General features: G+C 44.7%; 1 protein-coding gene across 1 annotated transcript in view; it reads left to right on the forward strand.

The window, feature by feature from the left end:
- Window positions 1–1,206: 1,206 nt before the first annotated feature.
- Window positions 1,207–20,420, forward strand: part of Pus1 (Pseudouridine synthase 1) — a 31,864-nt gene continuing 12,650 nt past the window's right edge. The window contains exons 1-4 of the mRNA XM_050193057.3: window positions 1,207–1,340; window positions 5,602–5,769; window positions 5,894–5,982; window positions 17,334–17,572. Of these exons, the coding sequence (XP_050049014.2) occupies window positions 1,335–1,340; window positions 5,602–5,769; window positions 5,894–5,982; window positions 17,334–17,572 (502 nt within the window). The 5' untranslated portion in view covers window positions 1,207–1,334. The remainder of the gene's footprint in view (window positions 1,341–5,601; window positions 5,770–5,893; window positions 5,983–17,333; window positions 17,573–20,420) is intronic.

A 20,420-nucleotide genomic window follows, 5' to 3' on the forward strand; every position in this document is an offset into this window, starting at 1 on the left:
AAGCAACCACCTGCGAGAGCACCAAGCCACGTAACCTCCGCGCATCCCAAGTGAGTAACAGCTCGGAACAGCCGGCGTGGCGACACACCTCTCGCCTCCTCTACTGCGTGCATACGTGCTGCTGCCATGGGAAGAGCGAAGAAAGTCCAGACGCCCCAAGAAGAAGCGGCTGACCAGGAAGAGCGTCGTACTGCCAAGCGAGAAAGGATGTGTCGCCGCCGAGCTGATCCGGAACACAGCGCCGAAGCTGCGGCTGAGAAGAGGCAACGCCGAGGACGCCGACGCGAGAGTCGGCGCCTGAACGCTCGACGTCGCCGAGATTCCGGCCTGCAACTGCTCGAAAACTTCCAACGTCAAGCACGCCGAGACAACTTAGCAAAACCTAGCATAACCTCGCAAAACCTAGAAACAACTTAGCCAAGCCTACCATAACCTCGCAAAACTTACAAACTTATACAAGCCACGTAAAAGCTAGGCGATCACAAGCTCCGCTGTTGACTCCAGCCTTGCACCACTAATGCAAGCTACGCACGTTTTTTAAGAAAGACAAGTGCAAATTTGCTTGATGCGAGTTTCTGCCGCGACGTCGCAAGCATAAACTTGTTCGCCGCCTGCCGGCAGCTGCAGAAAGCAGCATTTCAGGGAGGGCTGCTGGGCGCTGCCCGATCCTGGAAGCATAGGGTTTCCCGCCTGGAACCACTGTGCCTGGCACCACGCACCTGCCCTATGTGAAACGCTGCTTTCTGCAGCTGCCGGCAGGCGACGACACAAGTATACGCTTGCGCCGTCGCGGGAGCAGCTCGCATCCTCGTAGGTGCAAGCAAATTTGCGCTTTTTGTTTTAAACCAGGTAAGTAACTGTGCCTTGTACTATACTAAACGATGTAAACTCTAAAATGAGATTTTTTTGCAAAATTTGAGCAAGAACAGTTTAGCGGTTGAGCGCAACACCTTTTTTTTCGACGCGATTGCAGGCACCAAATGTGACACCGGAAGTGATTGCAGACACAAATGCGTCAACGTGCGTCATTGTCGCCATGGGGTTAAAATTTACTTTCTTAATGCTCAGCATTAATGCTTACTTTACGCATGCTCATTAAAAATGATTTTATATTTTAAATGAGGGGACTGACAGTTCAACTTGAATGTAAGCAGTGCTGGTTATGGTCCCGTTTCAGGCTTCCGTCATAGCTTCCGTCTGCTTCTGTTTTTCCTCCATCCGTTCCTCCTCCAAAACGCATGGCGAATGGTTGTGCGCGATCGTTTGGACGACAGTTCTGCTTGACGCTTGCCACGTTATCCTGGTGACCACGGTTCTAGGGTGGTGAAGGTCATATGAGTGTATGTTGATATTTGTAAAGATTTGATTTTCTCTGGCACCACATCGTTGGGATGAGGGCTGCTTTGGCAACCGTGCGGTGGGGACTCGTGTTCATCCGGATGCTGTGGAAATTCGACGCTCATTTTTGCGTGTTATGAGCATGCACCTGCGAGTACAGGAGTGCCTCTTTAAAATACAGTTTTCAGTATTGTTTTTCACGGAACTTCTATTGGAATGCTGGGTCGCGAAACTCGTGTGTGCGATGGCGTACGGGTGAATACACGTGTCCACACGGGTAGAAAACACGTACGGGTTCCCGGCGTGTTATAAAATAACGTTTTCCGCATCGTGGAGCAATAAGGCTACCTGCGTCGGCAAAGTTTTCTGCCTCTTGCTTGCGGCATGCTTGTAAAATGAGACCTGTTAAGAGTTGTAGTCTAGCTGACGCAGTGTTAACGCGCTCTTACACAAGTGGTCTTTAATCGTTAAAAAAATTATTTTCGTGGATGCCAATAACGATCTGCTCACTTATAGCGACCTGGTCTTCGCGCCAGTACAGTTAATATTAACTGCGGTACAGCGGTGTCGTGGCTGCACGTCTGTTAATACCAAGACACGTAGACGTCGCCTACAAGCTTACTCACCGGAGCTTTGCAGGACAACATGTTCGACGCATAGCAGAGCGCTGGCTCCGATCATGGGGACAATTTGAACTTGGTCACTTAAGTATAGCGTATTTGACTGGTTTCAGAGCGCCTCTGCAGCGCTTCGAAGGTCGTGTAATACAGTAGTTAAGCATTACTGAGAGCTTACGTAGGTGGGCACAAATAGGGATAATGAAGCCTGATTGGCATTATTTGGCCCATTTATTCTCGTCATAACATGACTTTAGAGTTATCTGACACAACTTGTGCACAAACAGAGCGCACTCTGAAATGGCAAGTTGAATATGCCAGTACACTCACCACTGAACGAACTTGCAGTACTAAGAGGGACTGTGTAATTTCTCTGCACTTAATTGGTTGGCTAAGACAGCTTTCACGTCAAACAAGTTCGAAAATGAAGCTAACCTTGAGACAAATTTCCACCAGAAATTAGTGGTGCTGTGATTCATACGGCAAGCATGTATATCCTGGTGAACCTTAAGACCGAGATTATTTGTTAGGTGCTATTTAAGCTGACTGAAATAAACACTTCTGAAGAAAGTAGCCAGTAGCAATGATCCACAAAGCTTAGCTATCAGAAAGGTTAAGAAATAGAAAAATGGTGATACTTGACAGCAGCACAAAACTACGAAGGAAACCCATGCAATTTCTCAGAAAGAAAGCATGGCAGTTGAATAAACATTAATCCTGGTTCGCGGGTCAAACCTGGGACCAAAGCCTTCCCAGGGCAGGTGCTCTATCATCGGAACTAGCCCTGAAGCTACCGGATTTCAAAGTGAGACTGAATTGGCAACTCAAAGCACAGGGAAACTGAATGTGGCAGATGAGTTCTGAAAAAATCCATGAGGGAAAAAATTTGTTGGTTCATGCTACTGTTGGATGACAATTTTGCCCTTTCATAAAGGTTCCTCCGCCTTATGGGTTTCTTTGGAACTGAATGTCCATTCTCAAAAATGTTGCCTTGAGGTAAAATGCAATTGACGATTTGCAACATAGTGAGTGCCACCTGGTGTTTTCTAACCACATACGCTTGTTCACAGGCTGCATTTCTCCCTCTGTGTCCCTCCCTTGCCTTCCAGGAAGGAAGTGCAAGCACAAAAGATTTTTGAAAATTAGTGTGAAAATTCCAGACCCTCATAGTTACCCCACACCCACAGGCTCTGGCAAAGTAGAGGAACGTGCCGAGTTCGCCGGTGGTATAGGGGAAGATGTTGAATGGGAACTATAGTTCGTTCTGCTGGTCTGTGGTCGAGGTTACGTGGTTAGAAGTGCCATTGCTTGCACATGCACAGCAACATTTTTGCAAATGGTCAATTATGAACCCTTACAGCGGTTCCTCTTGCACAACTAAGCAGTTCACAGTATGCAAGCATGACTTTCAATATCAGGTGGCCGCATAGCTCTGCTTCGATAGTGTTAGATTTATTGACAGGTCTGATCTGGCACCTTGAAGGGGCCATGAAATGCCTTCCAGGAAAGATATGGAACGGCATTATAATGAGAGCACTTGTTGGCAATCAAGTGTTGCCCCCGCAATGCCATTCTTGCTTTCCCCTCATTTTCATTGTTCCTTTACAGTGGAAAAATGTGTGGCAGTCTATAGTGATGTGCATCAGGCTCCTTCTGGCTACACATAATTGTGCTGAGTGTTCATATTGGTATTGAACACCTACGAAGTGCTGAAGTGCTAAGATTTTTTTCGTTTCAGGAGGCCTTGCTACAGCTGTTGAGCCATAGTTGGCTGACATTTAATCCAGCGTGTGTTTCCTGTTGTTAAACAGGTTGCTGACCTACCATGAACCACAAGTGAAAATGCACCAGTGAAGTGTACATGACGAATATGTTGGTCCATGTTAATATGGCCCCACAATGCATGGAAGAAATCGAGGTCGTGGGTGCAATCTCCGCTGCGACAGCCACATTTTGATGGGGGCAAATTGGAAAAATGCTTGTGTGCTTAAATATAGGTGATGTTATAGAACCCCAGGTGGTAGAAATTAATCCGAAATCCCCCACTACTGTGTGCCTTGTAATCATATGAGGCACGTAAAACCTCAGTTTTGTTGCTTATATAGAATGCATGGACCTGAAAGGCACCCAAGTATGCACACACACAAGCAGACAGATGAAGACAAACTTTCGTGATGACAATGTTGTTTGCCAAGAAGTAGGCTGCTTCACAACTTAAATGACGACTGCTCTTTGAGGTGAGGGGCGAAAACTTATCTTGCCACTTTTGGCTAATGAATATTATCTTTTATTCAGCAAAGTCAAGTTGAAAAATAATCCCATTACTAAGTACCTTTAGTGAAAACAGGGGCACTAGAAGTAACAATGTGTACCCACTGTGGTTTCTTATTGGCTATAGCGTTGTGCTGCTAAGCACGAGGTCGCGGGATCAAATCCTGGCTGGGGTGCCCACATTTCGATGGCGAAATGCACACATGCCTGTGTACCATGGATTGGGTGCATGTTAAGTAACCCCAGGTTGTCGAAATTAATCCGGACACCCCCGTTATGGTGTGCCTCATAATCGGATGATGGTTTTGACATGTAAAACCCCAGAATTTATTTTAATGAACAATGTATAAATTCAGCTAGTAATCATCCTTTTTTTCTGTGTCCATATAAGCATTAAACGTAGCAGGAATTTTAAAAGGTTGTATGAAAGAGCAGGTTGTTTGTTGTTTCTTGAGTATTATAGGCTCTCTGTTCTGTGCATGGGAATCATTTTGGGCTTAGGTGCTAATGACAACATTGTCTATCTAGTAACGAAGCAGGTTTATTTACCACGACCACAAAGTTTTGCAGGGACCCTTCAGCATGGATGTTCATGCTTCGGTAAAGTTTTAAAGGGGCCCTGAACCACTCTTTATCGAAGTGGAGAAAGGCATTTGAAGTGAAAATACGCTATTTGAAAAATACTTTGCCACAAAAAGTACTTCAATGCATTCAGCAGAAGTAGAGTTTTGGGAAATCAAACGCGGCCTCCGCTCTGCACTCGTTCCTTTTTCAATGCCTTGTGCATTGAAGAAGGAACGAAGAAGAATAGGCTACGGCGTAGTGGGGAATGCTCACAATGCTCCACCTTCTAAATGTTACAGTTCAAATTTCATTTTGGATGTTAACGTAGATGCCAAAGCTTCCGCCTTTGGTGCCTACGACACGCTAAACATAAGCCAAACGTGGTTCTCCTCAGTGCACCGCAGTGCGCTCAGCCAGTGGACTCGTGGCGGCACCCCAGAGCGGCAGCAGTATCTACGCCATGTAGCCGACTGCAGCTTGATGTCGGTTATTGGCCAATGGCAGCTGTCTAAGGGAATGTCAAAACACAGCATCCGGTAACGAAATAAAGCGCCCAGAAGAGAGTGAGGGCAGTAGCTTCTGTTGAAATGAGAGCATTTGAGAGAAAGCTTCACACACCGCGTATGATAGCAAAACTTGGCTGAGATGTTCACAGCAGCGTATGCTACCCATGGACTGTTATTTCACCAAGCCCGAGGGGCAGTTCAGTGCCAGATTAAAGGACACTGGCAACTCAGTTTAGATGGGCAGTTGTGTTATTAACAGATAGAGTTGTGTTATGGTTGGCTGATTAAGATGCTCTAATTTGCAGGGGACACTGCGGCACCTTTTAGGCTTGGCATTTGGGAAGAAAGAATCGGTTAGGTGGCCCTTCATAACCAGCATCATGTCAGAATTGCAGAACGTCATAGGAAAGAAACATGCATTGGACGACAACGGTGAAGAAAAAGATGCCAAGCGGCTGAAGTCAGATAGTGAGGTATTGTTGCTTTGTCTTTATGGTCTACAAATTTTTTGCTTTTACACGAAATTGATAATTACTCCTCTGTTCTGTACTGTGTTCTGAGTTACAAACCCTACGTTTCTTTTCTTGTGCACCCAAGGCACAAAATGCAGAATTCCTAAGAGTGAAGGCAAAGAAGATGGCCTTGTGTATGTGTTACAATGGAAAGGACTATCTGGGAATGCAAAGGTAACTACTGTATTCGAGCATATTACCCATGGTATACACTAATGGATTAGCACCCATGTATACTACTTTCATTATTTGCTGCAGACAGTGCCTGTACTTTGAAGCTGACACATTTTGTTGAGCCACTTGGTGGGTCATGACAATCAAGCAACACTTGAGACAAGGACACAGGAAGACGACGCAGCACTAGGTTTGCAAGCTATCTCAGATTTGGTGGGACAGTCCTGGCTTTTGAGTAAATGGGATCCCAAGTCCTGATTCGACCCAATTGGGACAGCCAAATGTTCCGACTTTTAAATTCTTCTTCTTTTATATCACTAACTTTCTGTAGTTTTTTCGGCCTCCGGCAACAGAAACAAACTTAGCGATTTCTAACGAAGCCATGCGGGTGCAGTGTGGTGGTACAGATATCAAAATGCGGAACAGATTAGAACGCTCGCCATGAACAAAAGCGTGACGTCAAGGTTATGGTAGTATATAAACAGGAGAGATATCAGTGTTAAGAACAGCTGTGGTATCGATGGGGCGCAGATGTATAGTTCGTACACCCGAAGAACAACATGCGTACGAGGAGCGCCGGAGCGAACAGCAACGAGAATGTAAACATCAGCAGCGTGAAACCAACACTGACTAAGAATGTTCCCGCGATGCTGAATGAAAACGACAATCGTGAGCCCGGACACCTCCGAACGAGCAACGACGCCAGACACGCAACGCAAGAAATGACAACCATTCCACTGCGCGAAGATGGAATGGCAGCTAAAGCACTTTGCTTTTCGTTTCAGAGCTTTGACTGTCATCAGCTTTCGCTGCCATTTCATCTTCACATAGTGGAATGGTTGTCATTTTTGACTGATTAACAATTGATAGATAATTTCCTTTTTATGCCTGACAGCTTGGTTACGCAGTCTTCTCTTTTGTCTTCTGTTGCATTGTCATAATCGCAAAGGCGTTTTTGTGGAGGTGAGCGAATATTAACATTTTTGAATATCAATTTAATATGAATAGTAAGTGTCAAATATAGAATAGTCAAAGGGGTACTCATATATTTAGAGCAGGAATATTTATTTTCGCATAAGTAGGTACCATACCTCTAGTGACTAGTGCAAAAAGACAGCGAACTATTTAGGAAGAAGGATCAGTTTTAAACATAGGATCCCTAATTGTTATTAATAACTGCACGAATATCCTCTCTGTATAATTTAGAGCCTGATTGCACACAAGCCTCTCAAGAATAAATGGCTGCTTAATGACTAACATTTAGTGCTGATACCATTTTATGTGAGTGTCGTTCAAGTAAACAGATGCTTCGCTTGCTTCTTTTCTTGTGACACTTTTTGTCTTGTCTGGTTCTCCGTGTACCTTGTGGCGATCCCATGAAGGCAGAAGCTTGGCTCTTTCTGGATGCATAAATTGCTCCAGCAGAAGTGAATTTTGACTTGTGCTCGAAGAACTTTTGCAGTTGTCATTTCGTGCTGTGGAACTGCTTGAGCCGCTTTCTTCAGCAAAATCGTCGTTTCAAGGCATATTCAAACCATTCTCTTCACTGAACAGATCTCTGTAGCCTCCAGGCTGCAAATAGTGGAAATCCGAAATGTCTATCAACTGCAAGGGTCCCAGAAAACTGGAAGAATGCAAACATTATACTAATCCACAAAAAGGGAGACATTAACGAACTCAAAAATTATAGGCCTATTAGCTTACTCCCAGTATTATATAAAATATTTACCAAAATAATCTCCAGTAGGATAAGGACAACACTGGACTTTAATCAACCAAGGGAACAGGCAGGCTTCAGGAAAGGATTCTCTACAGTGGCTCACATCCTTGTCATTAATCAGGTTATCGAGAAATCCGCAGAGTACAATAAGCCTCTTTATATGGCTTTCATAGATTACGAAAAAGCATTCGATTCAGTAGAGATACCAGCAGTCATAGAGGCATTGCGTAATCAAGGAGTACAGACCGCTTACCTAAATACTTTGGAAAATATCTACAGAGAATCCACAGCCACCTTAATTCTAGACAAGAAAAGTAGGAAGATACTGTACCTATAAAGAAAGGGGTCAGACAAGAAGACACAATCTCTCCAATGCTATTTATTGCGTGCTTGGATGAAATATGCAAGCTATTAAACTTGGAAGGTTTGGAAGTAAGGGTCGACGGCGAATACCTCAGCAACCTTTGGTTTGCTGATGACATTGTTCTATTCAGCAACACTGCAAACGAGTTACAACAAATGATTGAGGACCTTAACAGAGAGAATGTAAGAGCGGGGCTGAAGATTAATATGCAGATGACAAAGATAATGATGGACAACCGGGCAAGGGAACAAGAATTCAGGATCACCAATCAGCCTCTAGAGTCTGTGAAGGAGTACGTTTACCTAGGTTAACTAATCACAGGGAACCCTGACCATGGAAAGGAAATTCACAGAAGAATAAAAATGGGTTGGCTCGCATACGGCAGACATCGTGAACTCCTTACTGGAAGCTTACTATTATCATTGAAAAGGAAGGTATACAATCAGTGCATTTTACCGGTGCTGATATAGGAGGCAGAGACTTGGAGACGGACAAAGAAACTTGAGAACAAATTAAGGACTGTGCAAAGAGCAATGGAACGAAGAATGCTAGGCATAACTTTAAGAGACAGAAAGAGAGCGGTTTGGATCGGAGAGCAAACGGGTATAGACAATATTCTAATAGAGATTAAGAGAAAAAAATGGCTCTGGGCAGGTCATGTAATGCGCAGATTAGATAACCATTGGACCATTAGGGTGACAGAATGGGTACCAAGAGAAGGGAAGCACAGTAGAGGACGACAGAAGACTAGGTGGTGCGACAAAATCAGGAAATTTGCGGGTGTTAGTTGGAATTGGCTGGCGCAGGACAGGGGTAATTGGAGACCGCGGGGAGAGGCCTTCGCCCTGCAGTGGACATAAAATAGGCTGATGATGATGATGATGTGATGATGATGATGATCTTGAAGGCAAGGCTGAGAATTCGCGTTATGGCTTGTGCATGAGTAAGGGAGTAAGGAGTAAGTAACTTACAGTGTGTACAGTCATAGACAAATTGTTGTCCTTCTGCCTTTTCACATCGGCTTCTTGTTGTTGCTTCTGGCATTCAGCAACAATGAGTTGCACCTGGCTTCCCTCAAAAATCGTAGAAATGGCTTCCTTTCAATATCGATCAAGGTACTTTCTTTTCGTGTAGTGGGCCATTCCCTTTATGTTTGCTGCAGTACTTATCAAAAATTAGGTGCTGCTCAAAATGTCGCACACATATTTTGTCTTTTGCTTTAAGCAGTCGCTTACTTCCAGGAATTTTCTGTCGCGACTGCTGCAGCAGTGCGGATTAGATGGTGCTGTGAACAGAGAAGACTTCTCCCATCCTTTGCCATATCCAGATTTATAGCAGGGCACAAAACACTTCAGGAATTAATTTTCTGTTGTTCCGCTTTTTCAAGCACCAGTATCAACAGACTTTGTTCTCTCAGGCATGATTAAACATACCGCACACAAAGTAAACAAAGTGCCGAACACAAACAGTACGCAGCACATAATCTTCACTTTCGCACTGATGTTCCGACGTCAAAAATGATGTACTTCTGCAGTACCTTTTCGTGCCACTTTATTTTTTGTCTGCTTTCTCTAGGGAAATGTGGAAATGCTTTGCATACATGCAGAAAAAGCAGGGGAATGTGTTCGCTTGCATTGTTTATTTGTGTGCACATAAATTTGTGCTTGATCGCTGTCGAATGGAGATGCCATGGTTCCAAGCTTGTACTAGACGACAAGCTCGACGCACGCCGCTGCCGCCGATCTTCGACACTATAGCGCATGCGCATATGGAAGGAACCTGTGAAAGGGTTTCCTCATGTCTCAGCAGATGGCACTGCGCAAAAGGGTAGTCAGCAGGGCTCGGAAAGAGAGAAAGCATGTGCAAACACTAGGAAGTGGAGTGGAGGGTGAGAGCAAAGAAGTGAACTAGACATCCGGTGTCCCCATTTCACGATTTGTCCTGAGTGAATGTGTTGCACGGCAATGGAGTTGGCGCTACTGTCTATCTTACTCCATGGCTGTGAGAGAAAAATTTAGGGACTGCGCCTATGTACTATTGAGGAGGACACGTTTAGGCCCATTTGTCCCTAGCTGAGCTCCACTACGCTACCGCAGATAAATATTCCGGAATAAGCTCTCCCTCCTCCATTTGTCTTTCGTGGTGTAGCGGTCACAGCACCGCGCTCGTGATTGGAAGATCCATAGTTTGAATGCGTGGTTGATTGACTTTTCCGCTTTTTCTTCTTTTAAATTTGCATTATTATATTATTTCCCCGTTTCACTTCTTCAGCAGTTGTTGTTTACCTATGCTTCAACACCAGGCCTGATGTGGAGAGTTCCTCCAGTGACCTGACGCTAAGCGTGGAGGTGGGGGCTTAGTTTACTGTGAATTTGTTATAAGTTACTGTGAATTTGTTGTATATTATGCTTCCTCATAACAGACTGTTGACCGCTGTGATCTGGTTCGAACGGAAGTTAGGTGCCTGTTCTCACATAGTGCACATTTCTATTTGCTAGGGATGAACGGAGCAAAGGGTGACCTCCTCTGTAGTACCTAGGCGCAATCCCCATTAGGCAAAGGCGGCGCAGCTCTTGCGTGTCTATGCCCTTGACAAAACGGAAATATGTGTTGCAACATCCAGTTAGATGCAGATGACGGAAACTAGAAATTATATTGTGACACCAAGTCTGGTGCTCATGAGTGCCATTTAAGGTACATGTGTCTCATCCAGGTGAGGGCAGCTTGACATCTTGTAAGTACTTAACTACTAATTTGAGAGTAGGGCATTTTCTGGTTCCAAACACTGACATCACTTGCCTGATACATGTTCACTTATACATATTAGTGCATGACTTCGAATAGTGGCGCAGGTGAGGACACAAGGAATGTGAAGCTACACTGTGAGCATGTCTCTAATGCTGCCTTAACTCATATTCATGTTCTGTGTTTAACTTGCTTCACTAGTGTAGGTGAGACCACTTATGATGGCTCTACTTATAGCGAATGATACATGTAGTTTGCCTGCACCCTCCTTAGTGGCTATAGCGTTGCGCTGCTGAGCATGAGGTCGTTCGTTCGATCCTAGTTGTGGTGGCTGCATTCCCATAGGGGTGGAATGCAAGAGTGCTTATTGAAATGAATGCACATTGAAAGAACCCCAAGTGGTCAGAATTAATCCGGAGCCCTTCACGTTCACATCCCTCATAACCCACTGTGATGTTTCACAACATTTGACCCCGCAATTTAAAAAAAGATAGTTTGCATGCAAGCAATGACACCGTCTCAGAATGGGTATATACAGACATAAGAAGTTTGATATGAATGCGCAAGACCTCCGTACTTGCCTGGGAAAGCGACACTTGGTTTAATGTGCCTTGTTTCCTCCTCAGCTCTTGGATTTTGCTCAACCACTGGACAGTGCATGAGGTCAGATTAATCTAACCAGATGTGAAAACATAAACAGTGCAGCCGTGCAGTTAGCACTTTCAGATTTTGCCTTATTCTTGCTATGGTCACATGTGTTTCTCTTTGCTAAACTATGTGCCAAAGTACTTGGCTGTCAAACACTGTCAGTTCACCACTTTACTCTGCAGTGTATAAAGGATCATACACCAGGTTCTTCATTGACCTCAAGAAGAAAGACTGTGGAGTTCTCAGTGAAAATTACTATTGTAAGCAACTTTGTTTAGCCCATAAAAGAAAACTTATCTTTTAAGGAAATTTCAGTTTGCTAAACCTTCTGCATTGTTTTTACAAAGCAATTGGTCTGCACCAGAGCCCTTAGTGATGACCATTTGGCATCACTGAATATTCCAGAAGCCATGGTTATTGTGTCCACATTCAATAACAGTTGCGTGACCAAAGTGTCTTTAGGTGAACTTTAAAATAAATAAAAATTCAGTCATTGGGTATATCAAAACATAATAAAGTAATCATGTGTGATGCTCAGGTTTTTAATAAGCGACCTTGCCTGTACTTGGTGTCATTTTATATGTGATGTGATAAAGATATTAGACTACGACAGCACAGGTAAATACTGTGGTATTTTATGGGCTTCCTTTAATGTATCAACACTGCACATTTGGGTACCATAAACCCACTTTTATTGCCCAATTGGTTATTATAGAAACAAGTTTGAGCACACCTTCTTAAAGAGTCATCTTTAGAAAAGGCAGTTGTTGAATGTCGGGGTTGTTGCACACGTCTCTCCATATCCAAATTATGATCATGGGTGCTTCTATTTAGAACTACACAAAATAATTCAGAAACATAGTGTCCACCTAGTGGACTGTCCATTTTGGCCGCCAATGATTGGCTAGAGCAGTACACACGTGAAGGAGGCAGGGTGGGGGCACAAGCTTTGTTCTTGCTCGTGCCACAGCCCAGCCAATCAGCCATTCAGTACCAGCCGAAATGAACAGTCAGTCCACTAGGTGGACACTAACAGAATACGTCCCCAGCTCTACCATAAACTATCAAGAAGGTCTGAACAATAACTGAAATAAAGCATAATGCAATAAAGCAATCAAGTAAGAGTTAATTTTGGTGCCACTAACCAAAGGCTATCAAGACACCAGTAAAGGTTGTTTTGAGGAGATCTCAAATACAGCTTACAAGACAGTGCAATGACATGAGAAGTGGTAAATCAACTTTAGACAAGCAGTTAGCATATATCTCTGGCACTTGTTTTGGAAAGATCTTCTAAGCCAGCTTTCGATGACCATGTAAACCTTCCTCTGAAATCTCTTTGGCCATACTTGGCCCTTGTGCCATAAAACATCAAACATCAATCAATCAATCAACCTTCCTCTGAACTGAGTGGTGGTGCCAGGCAATGTAGCTTTACTGAGGCTGGCTTTGAAGAGCACTTGTCTGACTTTAGCCACCAAATACTAATGCTGACCATAGTCTTCCATTCTTGCATTAGTAAAATGCTGCAGTTATAGTTTCGTAGATTCCTAATTGCCAGCAGTATTTGAATAATGATCTCAGAAGGGGGAAAAACTAGGAAATCTAGCATGAACACAGAAATTGTTTCGACCCTGTAATAAAAGCATGCATTGACTGAATAGCCCATCCATTGTGCATGTTCTTTTTAAACCCATCATACGTCTGCTGATAAGCAACTCAGCATGCCTACATTTTTTGGCTTTGCCAACTCCTACAGTACGTGGAATCCGCACATTTTCTTTAAATTGTAGAACAGTGCATTTTTTTCCTAGTTTGCTGGCATCAAGTGAGAAAGAGAGCATCATTTAACATAAGAAAAACAGATAAGCCAGCCAGACGAGTTTGTCTCTGGCCTACTGCTTTGTGTGAGAAAGGGGGTTAAAGGTATGGAAAAGCAAACAGAGAGAGTGCAGATGATACAGTACAGTGAACTATGGGCATTGTGCATTGTACAGGCTCGTCCACTCAGGGTGAACATGGCTCACCGTGGCCGCGCTCCGCGGGGCGCCAGTGCGTCCGGTGCGGCGGCGCATCGAAGCGAAGCGGCGCAGGCGCACACAGACCCAGGGGAGGTGCTTCGCGTCGTCTGCTACAGCACGGCTACAGCGCTGGAGCGCATTGCCTCTTGCTTTGCTGTAAAGTACACTTCGCTAGACCCAGTTGACTGAGTGCCCGAGGCGGCATTGCGGGAAGGCGCTCTTCACTAACTGGAGCACTTTCCAGCTGGTTTCGTCTATAGCTTGTGAACAGCCTGCTTAATCAATATACATAAACAGAAACAAGCTTCTCACCACATAAATCACTTAGTATGTTTTTTATAAGTGATGAGGGTAAAAATACAGTCATTTTTTCGCGCTCTTTATTAGGCTGGGGCCCTTTTATTTTACTCTCATAGCACTTGGTGTAGTGCATACCGAGAAACCTATTAGGCGCGCTCTTGGTTGGAGTCATCATGTGATGAGCCTAGCGCGCCGTTTCGCGTATGTCTTGATACTAGAACGAATGTGCTTAATTGACTTAAGAAAACGACCGAAACCCGCTATAAATTTCGCAGAAAGTTAGAGAGCGATTGTTCAATCACGCATCATCATGTTTGCCATGGATTTTACCATTAAGAAGGGCAATACTATTACTTCGACAGCAACTAAGAATTGATATCCGCTGCTTCGTACTCTCTTATTGACGCGTTAATGTCGCTGGTAGGAGAGCATGGAGCGCTTTACGCGATGTGGGAAAGTGCTCTCCCCGGCACAGCAACTGATTTGGCGACAATTTTACTCCCCCTTTTCATCTTTCTACATCCTATAAAAAACCGAAATTCATTTTTGTTGTCACAGTTTGGGTAAAATCACCGAAGCGGTGCCGGTCCTCTGACGGCTACCTGACGCGAGAAGTCGCATTCTCATTTAGAAGAATCGTCGGTCAATTATTTGATTACGTTGATTAGGTGAAGTAAAACATGTGGCGCCGACGTTTTTTTGTTTTGTTTTTTGTTTTTTTTCTCCTTGGAGTCAATGCACGCCGCATGCGAATGCTGTTTCTGTCCGTTTTGAAGAGGTAATTGGAGTGGAAAATCTATAATCTACATGTCTGTTTTCTAGCTTAAATTACGTCTTGTCGGGTAATTAAGTCGTTATTCGCTTCTATTTAATTTCAGTACTTCCTCGGAATGGGCCATATGCATGTTCTCACTAGCATATAATAATTTGTTAATTGTGCGGTATACGTGCCGAAGCGACACAAGGCCTCTGTGTTACGCCATAGAGGTGGGCATCGGATAAATTTGGAGATTAGGAGGAATTAATTCCTTTTATCTTTAGGGGGTAGGCGGGGGTGGGCTGGGCTGAGTGGGTAAAACCCAAATATGAATACGGCACAGGAACCCTTGCCGCAGACAGGCGATGCTGTTGCCGTCGTGGGGAAGTGGCCGGTCCGTGTGTTGGACGAACGCGGCCATGATATTTTAAACCGGCGGTCATGAGGCCGGCCCGGTGTCGTCTGCCCACAGCATTCCGATGGTCGGCAAACGGGCTCGCCATTTTTAAAAGCTAAGCCCGGCCCAAGCCAGATTGCTGTGGTGCGGCCAGTCTATTTTTTAAATGACCATGGGCGTCAGCCCGATCAACCGCCGAGCCCCCCCTTTTTTTTTGCTTAGGTCATGCTGCCCCATCTTAGCTTAATATGATGATGCGGTGCAGCCAACGACTACTCAACTGAGTGACTGGCCGCTCAGGAGTTAAAGATTCTGGGATGACTCGCCAAATCGAAAGACACCAGAGGTGTTTCCATTAAATGCATTTCCGTCGACTTGCATGATGAATTGCATTTTGTTTGGTTGCTGGTTGCCATGGTACTTCGGCGATAAAAACGCTGTAACAGTGCAGGATAACTTCATTTCCCCGGTGCACTTTGGAAACTAGCCATGTCGCGGGTACTGGAAAAAGAAAGACGACGCATTATAGATCTGTGCCTACAAAACTATTCTCAACGCGTTATATTGGAGATGACAAAAAGGCCACTGAAAACTGTAAATAGAATCGTCCAGGCTTACAAGAAGGATGGAAGAATTGCGGATGCTCCCCGTAAAGCCCTGCAAAGAGTGACCATTGTTGCGGCGGCTGCTGCAAACCCGACCTCCACCGTTCGAGAAATTCAGAACAGCCTCAGGCTGCGCGACGTCCCTGACACGACTATCAAGCGTCGCCTCTACGCCCCAGCCTAATAAAGAGCGAAAAAAAAATGACTGTATTTTTACCCTCATCACTTAAAAAGAACGTGCTAAGTGATTTATGTGGTGAGAAGCTTGTTTCTGTTTATGTATATTGATTAAGCAGGCTGTTAACAAGCTGTAGACGGAACCAGCTGGAAAATGCTCCAGTTAGTGAGGTGTGCCTTCCCGCAATGCTGCCTCGGGCACTCGGTCACCTGGGTCTAACGAAGTGTACTTTACAGCAAAGCAAGAGGCGGCGTGCTGCAGCGCTGTAGCAGACGACGCTAAGCGCCGGACGCACTGGCGCCCCGCGGAACGCGGCCACGGTGAGCCATGTTCACCCTAAGAGTGGACGAGACTGTACATATGTGTGCTATATTATGCATGTCACAATACACAGGCACCTGTCAAGTGGGGCTGCTATCTGTTGAAAACGCTGAACGCTCTTGCTGCTCATAGGTAATTTTTAATGTCATTTTGCACCCCCAGGATCTTTCTTTCCAAAAAAGCTCTGTCGTTCCGACAAGGCAACATGGCATTGAGTGTCTGTCATTACATTCTGTGCTATAATCAGAGAAGTTGCAGAGGATGCACAAAATTGTTTCTGGAATCTCTCATGCCTTACAGTCAAGGTCATCTTCACGACTTGTGAAAATATTGTTCAGTAAACTTTACCCTGAATCTGATTCTGTCCTGTGAAGTTTTGTCACTTCACTTTGTTATTGGTGGAATCCTGAATGTTAATTCCGGGCATAATGTGAAGGTGCAGTCTTAGTGATAATAGGAATTTGCCAAGTTCAGAATAGAGGTGCTTCGTATTACGCAGAAGAGCAGTGGCATGACGCATTTGTATGTGGAAGCTTTGCTGCCTCATCTGCAAACTTACTGCCTAAAATTGGGTATCCACTGGAACAAACACTATAATGGGGCCCTTTTTGTGTCCTTTGGCATACAAAAAATCTATGTCTATGGCAAGTTGCTTGTTTGCTCCTCTCCGTGTGACATCCAACTCCTTGCAGAGACGATGCAGTACACCGATAAAGATTTGTCCTAGTACCTCTCGGATAGCTGTTAATTCCATTGTTGTTGAAGTTTGACTGATTCGGCCAGCATAACATTGCACTAGCCCTGCAAAATACCATGTTGATGTTAAAGATGATCTGTGGTCTACTGTAGGCTTCATAACTGCTGATGTGGGAACATAAGGGGTTCAGCTGTCTGCATACACAGGGCAAGTCTCTAAGTGTTTCTGGAGAAATAATGTACTCTAGAGCACCCATAGGGCTGTGTTCTCCATTGGGCTGTGTTCTTCGTTGAGCTGTGTAATCTATAGCACAGCCAGCAGATTAAACAGATCATTGAGAGATGACTTGCTCCCCCTCTCTACTGAATTTTGAATATGTATACCTCCTTGAATGTTAAAGTATTGTTTTTCTATGAAAAGGGAAATTATTACGTTAACTTCTGTGATCTGAAAGTGGAACTCAAAAGATTTATTAATAATATAGCTTAAGCTTTTATAAATAGCATCTTCCACACATGGCACTTACGACAAAACATTGTCACTTGCTGGTGCCAACCCTAAGGCACAATTCCTGATGAGTGATTTGTAAATGCTTTGACAGGAATCCAGGAACCAAGACAATAGAGGAAGACCTGCTCACTGCTTTGTACAAGGGACAGCTTATACAGAAGGAGCACATAGACATTCCACAAAATGTGAAGTTTCAGCGTGCAGCTCGTACAGACAAAGGAGTCTCTGCTGTGCGACAAGTGGTGTCCCTCAAACTACCCACCAATATAAGCATTGATGAAATGGTGACCAGAATCAACAGCCACCTTGTGGATCAGATAAGAGTCATTGGTGAGTGGTAAACAGCCTTATCTTCAGCATCGTCAGTTCCAGGATTGTAATGCCTTTTTCTCACTTTACAGGGTGTCTAACCGGGAAAACCGGGAATTCTCAGGGATATTCAATAGTCTGGATAAACTCGGGGAAAACTCAGGCAATTTGTGCTTCAATCAGGGAAAATTAGCTGTCATTTTATTGTCGAAAACGAAAGTCGCCCTACTGCTGGCTCGAGTAAAAGAGAGGAATCGTAACGAGTTGTCCTTGACGCCGTGTCGTCGGCTGGAGGAGTTGCCAGTGTGCAGTCAACGACCGATTTTCCGGACGCCCGATTTTCGTGAAATGCCCGATAATGCGGACGGCTTCGCGGTACCACCACGTGACCCATAGAGTCAGTGTATAAGAACGTGTGTAATTTCAGACGCAAGAACCCTTCGCTGTCCGATTTTCCGGACTTTTTGCCGTGACCGCAGGACCGAAGCGGCATTAATTAAAGCCAACACTGTCGTTTTATCTCGCCGCGTCGAACCAGCACTCTCGCACGCAGGTCCGCTGGCAGCCGTAGCCACCACCGCGGCAACGCTAGGCTTAGATGCTTCGACGTTCGCTGTTAAGGTTCTTGCCGTTCGGTGCCGTGTTTTCCATTGAAAGAATTCGCCGCTGTCAGTAATAGTACCGACTCTTCCTCTGTAATCCTCGCGATTGGCTTCGAAGCTGAGAAAGCATGGCGCGTTGCATAAAGCCGGTTTCCGAAAGGCAGCTTCGCCTCAACACTGCAATGTTACGCGGTGAAGCGTGCGTGAAGTCTTGCGGTGAAGCTTAACAAGCGTGGGAAGGGGCAATCGTCACGGGACACAGTACGTATTGCATAATTATACACGCGTGCACTCGCCGTCTCCTGTCGCACTACGAGCACCGATATGCCTAATAAATGTACTGGCAGGCCTTCAGAGCTTTTTGGGATGTGCCTATGAGGATTTGAGCCCTTAAGGGCAGTAAAAGACGCATTCGTTTTTTTCGGACGTTTTCGTGGCCCCTAGGAAGTACGAAAAATCGGGCGTTGACTGTACAACTGCCCAAGAGGATGCTTCAAATGGTCCGTGGGGCGAACGCCCGGCGGAACGAGGACAAGAACAGAAATGACCGTCGCATTAAGGAATGATCTGGAAAGGAACTGTGCCGCCTCTTCTTTGAAGGAGCTTGAGCTCAAAAAGCAAAGTGTTCGCTGACGCAGAGGTGCAGGTGACCTTCATCCAAACCAAGATAAACTCTTGAAAGCAGTGAAACAGAAAACAGAGGCATTGTGCATGGGCTAAGAGTATGTGAGGAGAGTTGAGGTTGACTTTCCAACTGCTGAGATCTCACTTGTGACAAAGTTCGGGCCTAATATCAATGATCTTGCTGTCACTTGATAGAAATAGCTCATTTTCGAAAATATTTGCTTCTGTATGCATCTTTTTATTCGTATTGAAAGTGTTCGACTCGATTTACTATGGGCTTTATAATTTTTCTTTTTCGAATATATTTTATTTGCTGTTCATTTTACTATCCCCTACCTTCAGTTTTCTATTTCGAATAAAATAAGCATTACTCCTTAGTATTAAAACTGGATTAAGTTTCTTTTTTTAAATGCTTACTTGAGAGTGGCAGTTTGCACGTTGTGGTGGCCAGCCTGTCTTGACATAAAATAAAGTTTTGGGTTGCTCAGGGATAACCTGGAAAACTCAGGGAATTTGAAAATGTCAACTTGGTAGACACCCTGACTTTAGCAGCTGCCTTGCATTCAAGCGGCTGCAGTAGTATTCGTGTTAGTTAGCTTTGCCAGCATAATAAGATGCTCAAGTGCCATTGTTCTGATGGTTTTAAAGGTGCCAGCTGTAGTTTTAGTCAAAGTTCCTACAAAAATTACTAGAGGGCACTCTGGTGCTGCAATCATTTAGCTACCTGGTGCTGCGATCATTCACCCACCAGGAGATTAATGGGTAGTGCATAGATTTGGCTAATCTTCGTGCTTGTGGCTTCAGACATTCTTTTAACATTATCTATTAGACTTATAAGCTTACAAGCACTCACATTTTTTAAATGCATGAAGGCAATAAGTATTGGTGCACATGCATAATCATTGCAAATTGTTGGACTAGTCACCTCTCGTTACAACGGACCCTGATAATCCAACAAAAAACGTCCATTTTATCCAAAGTCCATAATATCCGAAACGCTTCACTTCCGAAACTTTTGTCACGGTGCCTGACAACTTTATTGCAAAGAGCGACTGACGAACGTCCAAACTAAAAAAACAAACAAAAAAGTAGCAGTCTCACCCAAAAGGTGAAGCATCGATTGTGATAGCAAATTAAGCAAGATAAGCGCGGCAGCAGCTGCAAGCTAATTGACTTTCATGCTGTCTCTCGCTTCAACACGAACTAAACATCGAAAGCACAGCGTCGAAGCTACTGGCACTGTGCGCACTTTGTCCATATCGCAGATCGCTTTGAAGATACTGTGCGTGCGTGGGCGCGCACTTTATCCACATCGCAGCAGGTCGTTTTCAAGATATGGCGCCCGCGCCGTAAGCAGCAGCCGCCGAAGTAGAACGCCCCCCCCCCCCCCTCCATTTCGCTACCCCCTGTGCCTCACATGTGCGTGAAAGAAGACGGCGCGTTTTCCACCCCGCCTTCCTCCCTTGCGTGTGCGATGGTGAGCCGCGAGCATCGGCTCACCCTCGTGAGTCAATTGTCAGCCCGTGTCGACACGGCAAAAGTACGTTTTATATGCCCGATATTGAAAAAAAAACATTTTGACGCTAAATTCTTCAGCTGTAGCCGATAGTCCATTGTAGTGCAGTCCATTAAAAGCGAACTTC

Source organism: Dermacentor andersoni, chromosome 1 (assembly GCF_023375885.2).
Source record: "Dermacentor andersoni chromosome 1, qqDerAnde1_hic_scaffold, whole genome shotgun sequence".
Classification (NCBI taxonomy): domain Eukaryota; kingdom Metazoa; phylum Arthropoda; class Arachnida; order Ixodida; family Ixodidae; genus Dermacentor; species Dermacentor andersoni.